The sequence below is a fragment of the Neoarius graeffei genome, chromosome 17, assembly GCF_027579695.1.
Source record: "Neoarius graeffei isolate fNeoGra1 chromosome 17, fNeoGra1.pri, whole genome shotgun sequence".
Lineage (NCBI taxonomy): Eukaryota > Metazoa > Chordata > Actinopteri > Siluriformes > Ariidae > Neoarius > Neoarius graeffei.
In genome coordinates, this window is record NC_083585.1 from 26,816,017 (window position 1) to 26,832,772 (window position 16,756).

Consider the following 16,756-nt stretch of genomic DNA (forward strand, 5'->3'; position numbering starts at 1 on the left):
AAAAATGTAATGCCAATGCATTAGCCACGCCCAACAGGAAGTGAGGTAATTTCACTTTTGTGCGGAATGCATGGCCACGAAGACGGCGCAACTCCTCCTAGACCGTTCATAGGAATGTCACCAAAATTGATACACATCATCTACAGACATGGCTGACAAAAGTTACTAAATACGTTTCACGTAGGATAAACCGTTCAGAAGTTATACGTCAATCAATTTTCACTTCAAAATTTTACATGCTGAAAAATTCATAATAAATCTTCTAATTGCTCAACACTGCTCATACTTCACACGCTAATCACTCATTGGGCTTCTGACATGTTACCCAATTTCTGTGATATTTCGCCACTGGGGGCGCTATTTTTGGGCAAAAAATCCAATCTTTCCTCAAATTTGGTCAAACTTCACGGCCACCCTCTTACTACCTCCCGTGTCATGTATACCACATTTTGGGAATTTTCGTCCATGGGGGGCGCTGTTTTTGGCCGACGCAATTTCTCCAAAACGGGTTTTTGGTAAATTATTCCATAATGCTTTTCCTTCACACCACTACCTTGTGATAGTGCGTTGCTGTTGTGGTCACTTATTTTTCCATCTCATAATCACTCATGTACAGCATAGCGCCACCTACTGACATGGGAAAAACCAATAAATTTATTCTTCAAAAATCTATATCTCATCTTCTGTTTACTCAATTGTCATCAAACTTCATACGCAAACTCTTCATAGCTCACCTGACATGTACGCCAAATTTTGTGCACTTCCGCCCCTGGGGGTGCTGGTTATGGCAGAAATGATATTGCAGCTTCTGATTTGTCAAACTTGGCAAGCAAACTCTTTACAAGACCCTTTTTGGGGCGCTTGCCATGGTCGACATCGCACGAAATTTGGCTCCTTTTTCTTAGACTCCCACCGCTACTGAGGACCAGAAGCCCAGATCCAGGCGGGCCTCAGGGCCTCTATAGCACCCCCTAACTCATTGTGATTTTTGGCCTCCCGCATTAAGGTGCCTGGTTGCCATGTAGATTGTAGTAGTGGCATGCCATTTGGTACGCATATGTATCTCACTAAGCCGGACAAAAATGTAATGCCAATGCATTAGCCACGCCCAACAGGAAGTGAGGTAATTTCACTTTTGTGCGAAATGCATGGCCACGAAGACGGCGCAACTCCTCCTAGACCGTTCATAGGAATGTCACCAAATTTGATACACATCATCGACAGACAGGGCTGACAAAAGTTCCTAAATACGTTTCACGTAGAATAAACCGTTCAGAAGTTATACGTCAATCAATTTTCAATGCAAAATTTTACATGCTTAAAAATTCATAACATATCTTCAAATTGCTCAAAACTGCTCATACTTCACACGCAAATCACTCATTGGGCATCTGACATGTTACCCAATTTCTGTGATATTTCGCCACTGGGGGCGCTATTTTTGGGCAAAAAATCCAATCTTTCCTCAAATTTGGTCAAACTTCACGGCCACCCTCTTACTACCTCCCATGTCATGTACACCACATTTTGGGAATTTTCGTCCATGGGGGGCGCTGTTTTTGGCCAACGCAATTGCTCCAAAACAGGTTTTTGGTAAATAATTCCACAATGCTTCTCCTTCACACCACTACCTTGTGATAGTACGTTGCTGTTGTAGACACTTATTTTTCCAACTCATAATCGCTCATGTGCAGCATAGCGCCACCTACTGACATGGGAGAAACCAAAAAATGTATTCTTCAAAAATCAATATCTCATCTTCTATTTTCTCAATCTTGATCAAACTTGATACGCACACTCTTAACAGGTCACCTGACATATGTGCCAAATTTTGTGAACTTTTGCCACTGGGGGCGCTGTATATCTCGGCTTCTGATTGGTCAACCTTGATCAAACTTTATAAAACAACTCTTCATAGGTCCCTTGACATGTATACCAAATTTGGTGAACTTTCACCACTGGGGGCGCTCATTGCGCTGTAGCAGTTGCAGGAGAGGTGTTTACAATCATGAGGCACCAGGTGTATGTTGTTTTGGTTGCCTTAAACACACATGACTTGTGGGGAATGGGTAGGCAGTCGGGAGCAAGTGTTGTAGCGTTACATACAGACTAATAGATGTCTAACAGAAGACAATCCTATGTAGCTATAGCTTGGTGACTGATGAGGTAAATACATTAATTCGGTTGGGAAGCCATGGCATAAAATGTTCTGTCCATGACAACATCTCAGCGCACCGTGTACTCTGTGTCCAATTCTGTGCTTTGTCACCATTGTGGGAGTAATGTCTCTTGCCACAGAAGCTGTGGAAGGTATTTCGCGGGGACGCATGCCCCCGCCCCCCTTGGCCGCTGGCGCGAGGGCCCGTCGAGGCCGCTTGCGGCTTTAATTATTATTATTCCGTTTCACCCGTTTTTTGCTAGCTGTTAGCATGCTAGGAGTGATTTAAAAATGCCGGCAAATGACTGCCAACGTGCTGTGTCAGCGTCACGGCTCAGCCAGTCACACACTTTCACATAATTTTGAAGGGAGATTTCACTGTGCTTCGCGCAGTGAAATCTCCTCTCCACCCTTTTAGATGTTTTTCAATTTAATTCAGAGGTTTTACAGGGTTTAAAACATGGATTTTCGCAGTTTTAAGTTTTTTTTTCTGCCGCTCCCGTTCTAAAGTCTAGAGTCGGGGAGCTCCTCATGACGTCATCACTCCAAAGTTCTACCCATTCACTTCAATGGCACAGAATTTTGCCGAAAAACGGGAATACCGAATGAACAAGGGGTATTGCAACCATTTTAACAAGCACACCATTCCAGATCGGGCCCTACGTTTCAACGTTGGAACGGTGTCCATCTCGAAAGCCCTAGGAGGAGGAGTGGATCCAAAAAGAGGGTGAAAACAAATAATAAAAATAAAACTTAAGAACAATAGTGTGCTTTTGCAAGCACACTATTTACTTACTCAATTTTTAGATTTTATTATCTGTTATAGTTTATTTATATGAACTTGTTCTTGACTTTTATTCCATTCCACCCCTTAAAATGAATGGTTTAATGGACATTGTGACAAAACCCATGGTCTAAATCCACTTGTTCTCTCCACATTCACTGGATATGAGCAATCGCGTGCTCTGATTGGCTACTCTACTACTAGGCTATCAGCTCATATACCATGAGTAGAGAAAAACAAAACGGCGGAGCGTGTTGCTGAACAAACCGAGGATGAAATAAAAACTCTACTAGAAAACAAAACCCCCAAAAATACAAAATAAAAAACCCCAAAATATGGAATAAAAGTATTTGATGGCAAGAACATCTTTTTATTTTTCAAGAATTATTGCATTTTGCACAAATTGCTGAAGAAGGAGTCCTATCGGGCCATGTTGACCTCCGGGACTCCTGAGGCAGCCGACGGGTATCGGCAGGCCAGGCGTGCTGCAGCTCGGGCAGTTGCGGAGGCAAAAACTCGGAACTGGGAGGAGTTCGGGGAGGCCATGGAGAAGGACTATCGGTCGGCCTCGAAGAAATTCTGGCAAACCGTCCGGCGCCTCAGGAGGGGGAAGCAGTACTCTGCCAACACTGTTTACAGTGCGGGTGGGGAGCTGTTGACCTCGACTGGGGACATTGTCGGGCGGTGGAAAGAATACTTTGAGGATCTCCTCAATCCCACCGTCATGTCTTCCACTGAGGAGACTGAGGCTGATGACTCAGAGGTGGACTCGTCCATTACCCAAGCCGAAGTCACTGAGGTGGTTTGCAAGCTCCTCGGTGGCAAGGCACCGGGGGTGGATGAGATCCGCCCTGAGTATCTCAAGTCTCTGGATGTTGTGGGGCTGTCTTGGTTGACACGCCTCTGCAACATCGCGTGGCGGTCGGGGACAGTGCCTCTGGAGTGGCAGACTGGGGTGGTGGTCCCTCTTTTTAAGAAAGGGGACCGGAGAGTGTGCTCCAATTATAGGGGAATCACACTTCTCAGCCTCCCAGGGAAAGTTTACTCCAGGGTACTGGAGAGGAGAATTCGACCGATAGTCGAACCTCGGATCCAGGAGGAACAATGCGGTTTTCGTCCTGGTCGCGGAACACTGGACCAGCTCTATACCCTTCATAGGGTGCTCGAGGGTTCATGGGAGTTTGCCCAACCAGTCCACATGTGCTTTGTGGATCTGGAGAAGGCATTTGACCGTGTCCCCCGTGGTATTCTGTGGGGGGTGCTTCGGGAGTATGGGGTTCGGGGCTCTTTGCTAAGGGCTGTCCGGTCCCTGTACGAACGGAGCAGGAGTCTGGTTCGCATTGCCGGCAGTAAGTCAGACCTGTTCCCAGTGCATGTTGGACTCCGTCAGGGCTGCCCTTTGTCACCGGTTCTGTTCATAATTTTTATGGACAGAATTTCTAGGCGCAGCCAGGGGCCGGAAGGAATCCTGTTTGGGAACCACAGGATTTCATCTCTGCTTTTTGCGGATGATGTTGTCCTGTTGGCTTCTTCAAACCAGGACCTTCAGCATGCACTGGGGCGGTTTGCAGTCGAGTGTGAAGCGGCTGGGATGAGAATCAGCACCTCCAAGTCCGAGGCCATGGTTCTCGACCGGAAAAGGGTGGCTTGCCCTCTCCAGGTTGGTGGAGAAGTCCTGCCTCAAGTGGAGGAGTTTAAGTATCTCGGGATCTTGTTCACGAGTGAGGGAAGGATGGAGCGTGAGATCGACAGGCGGATCGGTGCAGCCTCCGCAGTGATGCGGTCGCTTTACCGGTCCGTCGTGGTGAAGAAGGAGCTGAGCCAAAAGGCGAAGCTCTCAATTTACCGGTCGATCTACGTTCCGACTCTCACCTATGGTCATGAGCTTTGGGTAATGACAGAAAGAACAAGATCGCGGATACAAGCGGCTGAAATGAGTTTCCTTCGCAGGGTGGCTGGGCGCTCCCTTAGAGATAGGGTGAGAAGCACAGTCACTCGGGAGGAGCTCGGAGTAGAGCCGCTGCTCCTCCACATCGAGAGGAACCAGCTGAGGTGGCTCGGGCATCTTTTTCGGATGCCTCCTGGACGCCTCCCTGGGGAGGTGTTCCAGGCATGTCCCCCCGGGAGGAGGCCCCGGGGAAGACCCAGGACACGCTGGAGGGACTATGTCTCTCGGCTGGCCTGGGAACGCCTCGGTGTTCTTCCCGAGGAGCTGGCCGAGGTGTCTGGGGAAAGGGAAGTTTGGGCTTCCATGCTTAGACTGCTGCCTCCGCGACCCGGTCCTGGATAAGCGGAAGAAGACGAGACGAGACAAATTGCTCCTGTCATTTTGCCAGTTTATTTACATCCTAAGCGGAAATGATTTTGTCAGGTGTTTTGTATAAAGTTTTTCTCTATCTAATTTGCAAAAAATAAAAATGCGCCGTTTCTCAAAATCCAGGGAATGTGGATAGAATAAAACAGTTACTCCACTCAATCTCGTCATACGTAGCTTAGCCGACGAGGCGCGTAGCACCAAGTCGGCTATATCAGCTCATGTACAACTTGAGTTCGTGGAATAACTTCATTATTTCGATCTGTACTGTATCCTTGTTCTATGTGATGGTAAAATACGATTGCACATAAGACAATAAAAAGAAGTTAAAAAAAAAAAAAGAGAATAAATAAAGAAAACAGCGCTTACAGTCACACTGCGGATGACGCCTGTCTGGTTGATGACTCCTCCATCCAGAAACGTGTCCTTGACACGCACCAGGATGTCTGTAGTGACCCAGTCACTGGAGGTCTGGTCGATGTTTGAGCCAGGGGTGTGAGGGTTGTAGCCACCTGGGGATGGAGCCCCAGGAGTCATGGGGCTATAGCCAACTGGGCTGGGGCTTGGACTTGCCTAAAGGTAATACGGTAAACCATCATTTAATTTACACCTCATTTGTATAGGAAAAGAAACCTATATGTGTAAGCAATAGGCTACAAAAAGCTCTAATTTAAAAAACAAGTGACGGTACCTGGTATGCCATGGGTGAAGGTGTGGGGTGGTAGCTGGCTGGTGAGTGGGTGTTTTGGTAACCCACTGGACTCGGGGCCACCTGGTGATAACTCTGTGGACTGGGGCTAGGTTGGTAAGAGCCCTGTGGAGATGGTGCTGCATATGGAGAGTACTGGTCTGTATTGTACCTGCAGAATAATTATTCAGCAACAAGTTATGCTCCAAGTCTATCAAATCAGGCCAAAATAAGACAACCACATACTAATACATGTTTACAATCATCTCACATTGCAGGTGTTCCAGGGGTCTGGGGATTGTATTGGGGATTGACTTGTGGAGAGGGCACTTCCGGATAGCCAGGGGTCTGAGGATTAGGCGTGCCCCCATAGCCCTGAGGAGACGGAGAGGGCTCATCATCATAGCTGAACTCATAATCCTCATCCGGCCTGTGCAGAAAAGAACATTAAGGCTAGGACAAATAGAAGCATTAAACCTAAATTAAACTGGCTTTATGAGCCTTTGTCTCTTGCCTTGATGGTGTGTTGGGATTGTTGGGGTCCCAAGCTCCACTCTGCCCAGGTGTCCGGCTTCCATCATGCAGCGGAGTCTGGGAACCGTAATGAGGTGTTCGGCTTCCTGCAACAAGTCAGACTTCTGGTAAAACAGCCGAAACACACAGCAAAGGGACAAGTGATGCTTCTTAATTGGTTTTACCGTCGTGGAGGGGTGTCTGGCTGCCATACATCGGCGTACGAGAGCCTGAGCCGTACATGGGCGTCTGGGAGCCGTACATTGGAGTCCGACCATGAGTGGAGGTCATTCCTCCATGTCTCTTAGCACCACTGATTCAGAAAAGAAAAAACAAAACACAATTTAAAAACAATATTTTCGTGGAATTTCATACGAATATCTTTCGTTGTCCATGTTCTCGAGTCCTCAGCCATTTATTGCGCCATGACGCGTTCTGAGATGAAACTTTAAATGCAACATACACACTGGTAAGTCGCTGGCGGTCCACAGAAATAGTCTGACAGGTAGAGTGCAGCTCTACTCTTGCTGTTGATTCTGTGGCATCTTTGACCACTCCAATGTAACCTGTACAAGAACAATAACCAGAGCCTTTAATCAAAATTATGCATGACATCATATTTGACTGATGATTTCCCATTAGGGAGCAAAAAAGCAAAAGGAAGAAAAGTTAAAACAAGAAGACAGAGTCGTCTATATCCCCCGCCCTATATACCAAGTTTCAAGATATAACATCGATATATATATATATAACAAGATATTCACCGCCACAACGCAAGGGGGCGCGAAGTCGCTAGGAGTAGTTGGTGGGTGTGGTTAGTGGAGTGTTTATCCTCCGGTTACTTATAATGACTAGAACTGGAGTCGTATAGATGTACGTACTTCCTCGATCAACTGCTCTTCGTGCTGCTCCATCTTCGCTCGTGTTTTTAAAAATGGCGGTCGTGAAAACAAACCAAACCGGGAAAGTAGGGAAGCGGAGTGCGTGTACAGCAGATGTAGAGTGGACCAATCAGAGCCCTCGTCTGCGACGCTGTCTGCGGTGGTCACAATTTTTGGGAGGTGCGCGCAGAGCGTCTGCGAAGGGGGGGCTTCGCAGACACCATCTGCAAGGACTGGGTTGTCAGCATAAATTGGCCTCAAGTCTGTAATTGTTTCCATGGAAACATAAAAAATTAAAATTTCTCAAATTTCTTAGTACGAAAAGGCACATCTACTGTACATCACCTTGTTAACATGTATACCAAGTTTCAAATCTGTATCATGAATAGTTTTGGATATATGCTCCGGAAACGAACACTATTCTTAGAAATTAAGTCAAAATCTATTTTTTGGGTAAAAACTTGAAAGAAAAAAATGTTTTTCAAAAATCCAAAATAGCAAAAGGCACCAGTTCACAAGTTGCTTTATATATATACAAAGTTCCATGAAGACATCTTCAGTAGTTTGGGGGAGGGGGCTCCCTTAGTCTCCTCTTCAACAGGAGGAATGCATGCTGAAATGGTTTAAGGTCTGGTCATTGACTTGGCCAGTCTAAGGCCAAGTTTACATTAGACCGTATCTGTCTCGTTTTCTTCGCGGATGCACTGTCCGTTTACATTAAAACGCCTGGAAACGGGAATCCGCCAGGGTCCACGTATTCAATCCAGATCGTGTCTGATCCGGTGCTGTGTAAACATTGAGATACGCGGATATGCTGTGTTGAGCTCTAGCTGGCGTCGTCATTGGACAATGTCACTGTGACATCCACCTTCCTGATTCGCTGGCGTTGGTCATGTGATGCGACTGCTGAAAAACGGTGCGGACTTCCGCCTTGTATCACCTTTCATTAAAGAGTATAAAAGTATGAAAATACTGCAAATACTGATGCAAATACTGCCCATTGTGTAGTTATGATTGTCTTTAGGCTTGCCATCCTTCCACTTGCAAGTGGTAAGTGACGCGCATGCCCGACATGCACTGAGATCACACACACAGCGGCTCAGTCCCGAATCACTGCTCGTGCGCTTCACTCGCGCGCTCTGTGAGCTGCGCAGGGCCGGAGTGCGCACCCTCCAGAGGGCACTCGCTGTTCAGGGCGGAGTGATTTGGAGCGCAGGATGCCTGCGGAGCCGAGCGTATCCGTGTATTGGCGTTGCTGTGTGCACGCGAATCGTGTATTGGCGTTGCTGTGTGCACACTAATCGTTTTAAAAACGTTAATTTGATGATCCGCTGATACGGTCTAATGTAAACCCCACCTAAAACCTTCTACTCCTTTCCCCTGTTGAAGTCCTTTGTTGTGTTGGCAGTATGTTATAGGTGACTGTTTTATGGGCAATTGTCTTACGGGGACTGCATGTGCTGGACATATGAACCACACAAGAGCCATCACTGGTCCTACCTTTGTATGGTCCTTGGGATATACGAACTGTCTGTCCAATCAGGTCGTTGTCTCGTCTTCCACGGCCACGTCCCATTCCGCCACCACCCCCGCCCCTCTGCATCTGACCTGGAGGTGCAAAACAAACAGAATTTTGAGAAGTTAAAAGCCACATCCACTTGCTGTAGTATTTCATTTAGAATTATTCGTGACGGTGCTGAAGACAGAGCATCATTTACCGCCTCCTCCTGGGTGCATCGGACTGCTAATTCGAGGACTCATGGGAGCAAAACCACCAACAGTGAAATTGGTCACATCTCGAGGCTGTAAGATTAAAATAAAGACAGTAATTTCTCTTATAAATTTAGCATTATTAATTCTATAAGTAAAAACACAGGGGCCATTTTCGCACTTCAAGTTATTTTAGAGTGGTATGTCGAGGAAAAGCACAGAGTTTTAATGGTTATATGGGGAGACCCCACCATACCACAGGCTTTATTGACACTTACCTTTGAACCCCCAGCCAGCACAAGATGGCGTGTCTTACAGACAAACATGCCTCCATTTTCAACAAGCTTCTTACAGTGAAGGAATGCAAACCCCCGGAAGAGATGTCGAATTTCTCCCTCTCTGCCCTGTCAAGCACACACAACCATTAAGAGTGGTTACTTCCAATGACCTAACACTTTTTTTTTTTAACATTAATTCTATTGCAGATACCATTCTTTGAAGGATACACTTCCTCACTTTGACAGCACACAAGACACCTAGTGCACCTGTCAAACAACACGGCCACTACACTACACAACACGGGCATGGAATTTTTTTTTTTTATAAATGGGTGTCCGTCTGGCCACCAACTTTTTGAGACAAATTTATCATCAAAATTATCCCTAATAAACTAATATTGATATATGAAATATGCGTTAAACAGTCAGAAACTGGAGCGAAAAGGGACCGGGTGAAGACACCGGGGCCTAAACATCGCTTCCGGGTGTGAGGCACATTGACGCCCCGGAATCCCAACCTTATTAATAAAAACTGGGGGTTGCCTTCTTCTGATTTGTTAGTTGGACAGGAAGTACATAATTGTAGCCAATCAAAACCCAGCATTTAGCGTCACATTACCCGCCGACATAAAGCCTAGATCCAAGGCCATCAAATCAATAAGAGACCTAGGCTACGCGTGATACATGTGTACTATGCGTACTACGTCATCAAAAGATGAGCACGTTGTTTTGCTGGCCGACCTCGTTTTAGTAGGAGCAATTTGATTAGTCCACTTGCGAATACAGCCAATCAAATGCGTTATGTCACATGATACAACATGTCCTTCTTTGCAGAGGTGGTTAAATTCAGAAATAAACCCCCCTCCTGCAAAAATTAGGAGGAAATCTGAGGAGAGGAAGCAAAAAAAGAAGGAATATGAAGAGACGAGAGAGAAGCTTTAAGGATGCTTGAGTGCAAGAATTTCCCTGGTTACTGCATGACAAGAAGAGTGGAATGTTCTGCAAAGTCTGCAGGTAGAAACCCACCCCCCAGAGCACTAAATAGGCTCTAATTTTCAATTTTTTTCTGGGGGGGCATGCCCCTGCTACATTTCAGGCACTTAAGCTTTCTGCCGGGCACTTAACTTTTTAAAGCTGGGTGCCCAAATGACTTGCAACTTTTTGGCCTAAAGGTCATACACTGACAGCGGCACAACTGTTGGTGCCAGAGGGGCTGGTTTGAGTACAAGTGCTGATCTGGGATTTTTACACACACAATAGCCTCTAAAGTTTATTCTGAACGATGCAATAAGGTAAAAGCATCCAGTGAGCAGACTTTCTGCAGACAGAAACACCTCGTTTGATGAGAGAGAGATAATTGGAGAATTACCAGACTGGCTCAAGCATGTGAAGAATACAAGGGATTGTCACATGTAGGGAGCAACCAGTAATTCCTTCAGCTCCTTTAATGGTGCTGTAGGCCTACTGGCAGCCTCCTTGAGCAGATTTCTCCTTGTGTTCATCACTCTGAGGGACGTCCTTTGCTCAGTAATGAACCATATTTTATCCAGGTGTTGATAAGTGTCTTCACTGTGTTCCTACTAATATCTAACCTAATTTTTTGTACACGTCTCCTGATCAATACCATTCAACAGTGAAATCCTAGTCATACTTTTTGGATCATGGCCTTTGCAGAAGGATGCAACCAAGATGTCAGTAAAATCCTACAGGAACAGCTGAACTTCTTTTGGGTTTCATCACAGTCATAATTTATATATTAACTACACAGACATCCTGCTTTAAGAATCTCGAATAGAACAGTGTTCCAGCCAGTTTATTTTACCAGAGCCCTGTACCCTGCCCTCCAGAACCAACGCTATGCCTAAATTTATCTGCGCCCTTGACACATGTTCCGCCATGGAAACAAAGTGCGCCTTAGCGAGTACTAATGAATGTTGCCAACTTCCAGTGGAAGTAACACATGCTGACCAAATCACAGCACACTTAGTGTGGGTCATAGTCACACTCTGCCTTATTCCTAGAGCTCCCTGCTATTAAATAAATACTGTTAATAACGTGGGATTATTTGCAAATACATTTTGTGGAAAATATTCACGACAGTTTCAGTTTTTCCTTCACAAATTTCCAAGATTATATGCTGGCAGAAAAAAAATAATAAAACTTGAGACCCTGTGGTTTTGGCAGGATTCCCTGATGCATGTGTGCATCCAGGTCACTAACAACATTGAGTGTTTTTGCTACTTTTTGTTTTCGTACTTAGAAGCTTGGTATTAAAAACACTTCTAGTATCTTACTCATCTCATCTCATTATCTCTAGCCGCTTTATCCTTCTACAGGGTCGCAGGCAAGCTGGAGCCTATCCCAGCTGACTACGGGCGAAAGGCGGTGTACACCCTGGACAAGTCGCCAGGTCATCACAGGGCTGCACACAGACAACCATTCACACTCACACCTACGCTCAATTTAGTGTCACCAGTTAACCTAACCTGCATGTCTTTGGACTGTGGGGGAAACCGGAGCACCCGGAGGAAACCCACGCGGACACGGGGAGAACATGCAAACTCCGCACAGAAAGGCCCTCGCTGGCCCCGGGGCTCGAACCCAGGACCTTCTTGCTGTGAGGCGACAGCGCTAACCACTACACCACCGTGCCGCCTAGTATCTTACTTTCTTACAAATCACAATCGTACAACAGAATAAAAGTCCATAACCATTTTGGAATTGCTTGAGGAAAAGTCCCAATGAAATGGTGAGTTATAGGTTTCTATTCTTTGAAACTGTAACGTGAGAATTCTCGATGCCTGCGACTGAACCAAGTTTAGCCAAGCTCAACCTTCAAGTCTTGTGGAAAAACTGGATTAGTTAAGCTTATTTACTAATATTTTTTTTTTTATTATTTCTACTCAGGTTGATTTTGTGCCCTTGCAAATATTTTGCTCATACACTCATCAAGAGCTCAGCATTTAGGCACTGCCCAATATCTATATTATGCCTCGGTCACAACCGGCCGTACGTGCTCCTACGGCCGGTCTACGTGCAAAAAACAAGAAACGCACGGAGGGCGCGCATGTGATGTGCTGATTTTCGAGCCTTAGACTGGCCGCAGAAGTTCTTTGTCATGTCAAACAAACTCTACGGGCGCTTACTTTTTTTTCAGGTTGCAAGACAAACTTACGGCCAACACGCGTCTTTCTCCACGAAAAAAAAAAAACCCAGCGATTTGGGAAACGCCAAAAATCGCACAGCCAAAAAAAATTGTACGTCCGGTTGTGACCTAGGCTTTACAACAGGCCTGGGCATTTTCCGGCCCACAGGCCGCATCCGGCCCTTTGGTTCATTCTGACCGGCCCACGTAAGGTTAATTAGAAGTTACAAAATAAACGCATTTTCTAATTTTACCTCATGCATGGACTGAATGTGCATTGCTTTTATTTTGAAGTTGTGTTCAACAAAAACGCAATGCGCGCGACATGAACATGACATGAAATCTCACGAAACCTAATCCCGCAATTTGTCCAGACCAACCACAAACTTGTACGTCATCCTTCAAACGGTCCAGCCAATCACAGTGTGACGTCACCAGCAGGCGCCGGAGCCCGAGCCGATCTGTAGATCTGATTCCTACACTGAATGGACTGATGATCATCTGTCAGCTGTGCTTCGCATCTCCACCTCAGACATTCAACCTGACTCTGATGCACTCGTTAAAGACCAACAGAGACCAGATTTCTCTCACTGAACAAATAAAAAACACCAAATGAGGTGATCAGACTACAAATGTGGGCATCATTATTATAATATGATGTATCTTGCTTGATATTTGGAGTAGAAAGACAATATTGTGATGTCTTTATTGTGTTTTGGGGTGAATGTGACTGAAAAAAAAAAAAAGGCACAAACGTTCACATTTTGTTAACCATTGTTTTGGGAAATTTGATTGAATAAATGACATTTTTTGTAAGGCAACCTCATTTTTTCCAGACTCTTACCAGTCTTAGCAGCTTGTAAAAACAATGATATTTACTGCTTTATATAAAGAAATACAATTAATATTATGCAGAATTTAGTTCAGCCTTATGGTCCGGCCCTCCACAAAATTTTCTGTTTCTCATGCGGCCCTATGGAAAAAATAATTGCCCACCCCTGCTTTACAACAACAACAACAACAACGAGTCAGCAGAGCAAGGTAAATGCAAGTGTAAAAAGCAGCGATGTCTACAAATGCATGAGAGAGAAAATAACTGGTTAACCCTCTGGGGTCTGAAGGTATTTTCTAACACACTAATGATTTTGGCATGCTCTGATTTTGTTGTTAATTTTAACAAATCTAAGCAGTATTTTCAAAGTCATATGATTTTTTTTTTTATATTTAGCACAAGTTCAGCTACAATAATATCTCTGTAGTATGCATGTCACGATTGTACTTTTAAAAAAAAAAATAAAAGAAGATGTTGTAAAAAGCAGTTTTAGAACTGTGTTGGAATGTGTGAAAAACCATGACCTTACCCATTGTGACGAACCGTTTTGGTCACTTGAGGTGATTCTGTTCAGTCTTAGGAATGCATCAAGCACAAAAACTTAAATCTGCTCCATTCATTTGGACAATTAACTGGCCATCAAAAAAAATTACAGTGGGGCAAAAAAGTATTTAGTCAGCCATCAATTGTGCAAGTTCTCCCACTTAAAAAGATGAGAGAGGCCTGTAATTTTCATCATAGGTACACTTCAACTAAGAGACAGAATGGGGGGAAAGAATCCAGGAAATCACATTGTAGGATTTTTAATGAATTAATTGGTAAATTCCTCGGTAAAATAAGTATTTGGTCACCTACAAACAAGCAAGATTTCTGGCTCTCACAGACCTGTAACAACTTCTTTAAGAGGCTCCTCTGTCCTCCACTCGTTACCTGTATTAATGGCACCTGTTTGAACTCGTTATCAGTATAAAAGACACCTGTCCACAACCTCAAACAGTCACACTCCAAACTCCACTATGGCCAAGACCAAAGAGCTGTCAAAGGACACCAGAAACAAAATTGTAGACCTGCACCAGGCTGGGAAGACTGAATCTGCGATAGGTAAGCAGCTTGGTGTGAAGAAATCAACTGTGGGAGCAATTATTAGAAAATGGAAGCCATACAAGACCACTGATAATCTCCCTCGATCTGGGGCTCCATGCAAGATCTCACCCCGTGGGGTCAAAATGATCACAAGAACGGTGAGCAAAAATCCCAGAACCACACGGGGGGACCTAGTGAATGACCTTCAGAGGGCTGGGACCAAAGTAACAAAGGCTACCATCAGTAACACACTACGCCGCCAGGGACTCAAATCCTGCAGTGCCAGACGTGTCCCCCTGCTTAAGCCAGTACATGTCCAGGCCCGTCTGAAGTTTGCTAGAGAGCATTTGGATGATCCAGAAGAGGATTGGGAATGTCATGGTCAGATGAAACCAAAATAGAACTTTTTGGTAAAAACTCAACTTGTCGTGTTTGGAGGAGAAAGAATGCTGAGTTGCATCCAAAGAACACCATACCTACTGTGAAGCATGGGGGTGGAAACATCATGCTTTGGGGCTGTTTTTCTGCAAAGGGACCAGGACGACTGATCCGTGTAAAGGAAAGAATGAATGGGGCCATGTGTCGTGAGATTTTGAGTGAAAACCTCCTTCCATCAGCAAGGGCATTGAAGATGAAGCGTGGCTGGGTCTTTCAGCATGACAATGATCCCAAACACACCGCCCGGGCAACGAAGGAGTGGCTTCGTAAGAAGCATTTCAAGGTCCTGGAGTGGCCTAGCCAGTCTCCAGATCTCAACCCCATAGAAAATCTTTGGAGGGAGTTGAAAGTCCGTGTTGCCCAGCGACAGCCCCAAAACATCACTGCTCTAGAGGAGATCTGCATGGAGGAATGGGCCAAAATACCAGCAACAGTGTGTGAAAACCTTGTGAAGACTTACAGAAAACGTTTGACCTCCGTCATTGCCAACAAAGGGTATATAAAGTATTGAGATGAACTTTTGTTATTGACCAAATACTTATTTTCCACCATAATTTGCAAATAAATTCTTTAAAAATCAGACAGTGTGATTTTCTGGATTTTTTTTTCTCATTCTGTCTCTCATAGTTGAGGTGTACCTATGATGAAAATTACAGGCCTCTCTCATCTTTTTAAGTGGGAGAACTTGCACAATTGGTGACTGACTAAATACTTTTTTGCCCCACTGCATGTCCTATTGTTTTGGGATAAAGGGTTGGCAGTGGGAGGGGTATTCAATGAGAAGGGTAAAAACCCCTCCCTCTGCCAAATCTTAATGCCATCAGGTCAAGTGCCAATGGGTAAGGTCATGTTTTTTCACACATTCCAACACAGTTCTAAAACTGCTTTTTACATCTTCATTTATCTGGTATTTGACTCTATTCAGTGTGTTCTGAAATGAACTCTTTTACTATTTTACTCCATTGAGCCACAACCAACTCTGTTACACAATTACTGTGATTTTGCCCCCACTTCAACTCCAAATTTTACTCTCAACTCAAAATAAAGCAAAATGAACTTTTTTTTTTAGGAAAATACTTACTCTGGAAAAACCGCTCAGTCAGTCATTTTTCCTGTGCATGCAATACAGCGCATGCATATCAACCGATCTGCTCATAATAAATAGAAGAAATATTTACACTTACTCGAGCTGATCTTTAGCTGGATCGAGTCAAAGTAATAAATAAATAAATAAAAATCCCAGCACCGTGTCACAGTTCTCAAGATTGAACTGAATCGCTGTCCTGAGTCATGAAATGAATCGTGAATTGAATCGCTGTCCTGGATCAGCCGACGTGCATAAAATGTGTGCCATCTCACAATAAGTTTCACCTCCAAATAGCTTAAACTATGGCTGACAGAGTTTATCCTGTTTACGGTGGTTGTTCCCACCACGAAAGAGAAGCCAATCGAAACTGAAAGAGCGAAAGTGATTATCATGCTGTTAACATGTGAATAGTCTTCTATGAATGCAAGTGGGCACTCAGCACTCCGACTCTGGTGTGACTGAGGAAGGTGACAAGTTTCATCTAATTTAGGTAATCTCAAAACTATAATATTATTTGGCACTAGGCACACAGTAAAGTGTAAAAAAAAAAAAAAAGTGTCAATATATTTATCAGGCTTGTATGATGAAAAACTCAATGTATTTATCTAAAATACATGACCGACTCATTCTAAACCTATCGAGCTTTGCCGGCGAAGCTCTTGAACCCAAAGGGTTAAAGCTGCAAGAGGCTCATAGAACTGAGCATCGCTGTTGTCCAGAACATAAGCAGATCTCGAAGTTGTAGGATTAAAGGGATAGTTCGGGATTTTTGACATGAATCTATATGGTATCCCTGTCAGCAGTGTCGTGCATCCACACTGACTTACCCCCGACAGTGTTCTGTG

At 44.6% G+C, this 16,756-nt stretch overlaps 1 protein-coding gene across 3 annotated transcripts in view; it reads right to left on the minus strand.

Annotated features, from left to right (window-relative positions):
• supt5h (SPT5 homolog, DSIF elongation factor subunit) overlaps window positions 1–16,756 on the minus strand; it is a 73,113-nt gene that overhangs the window by 19,670 nt on the left and 36,687 nt on the right. For all 3 annotated transcript variants that reach the window (XM_060943915.1, XM_060943916.1, XM_060943917.1), the window contains 9 exons: window positions 9,327–9,452; window positions 9,057–9,141; window positions 8,839–8,946; window positions 6,921–7,023; window positions 6,643–6,770; window positions 6,459–6,564; window positions 6,216–6,374; window positions 5,948–6,116; window positions 5,626–5,829 (listed from right to left, as the gene is read on the minus strand). In XM_060943915.1, coding sequence (XP_060799898.1) covers window positions 5,626–5,829; window positions 5,948–6,116; window positions 6,216–6,374; window positions 6,459–6,564; window positions 6,643–6,770; window positions 6,921–7,023; window positions 8,839–8,946; window positions 9,057–9,141; window positions 9,327–9,452 — 1,188 coding nt within the window. The remainder of the gene's footprint in view (window positions 1–5,625; window positions 5,830–5,947; window positions 6,117–6,215; window positions 6,375–6,458; window positions 6,565–6,642; window positions 6,771–6,920; window positions 7,024–8,838; window positions 8,947–9,056; window positions 9,142–9,326; window positions 9,453–16,756) is intronic.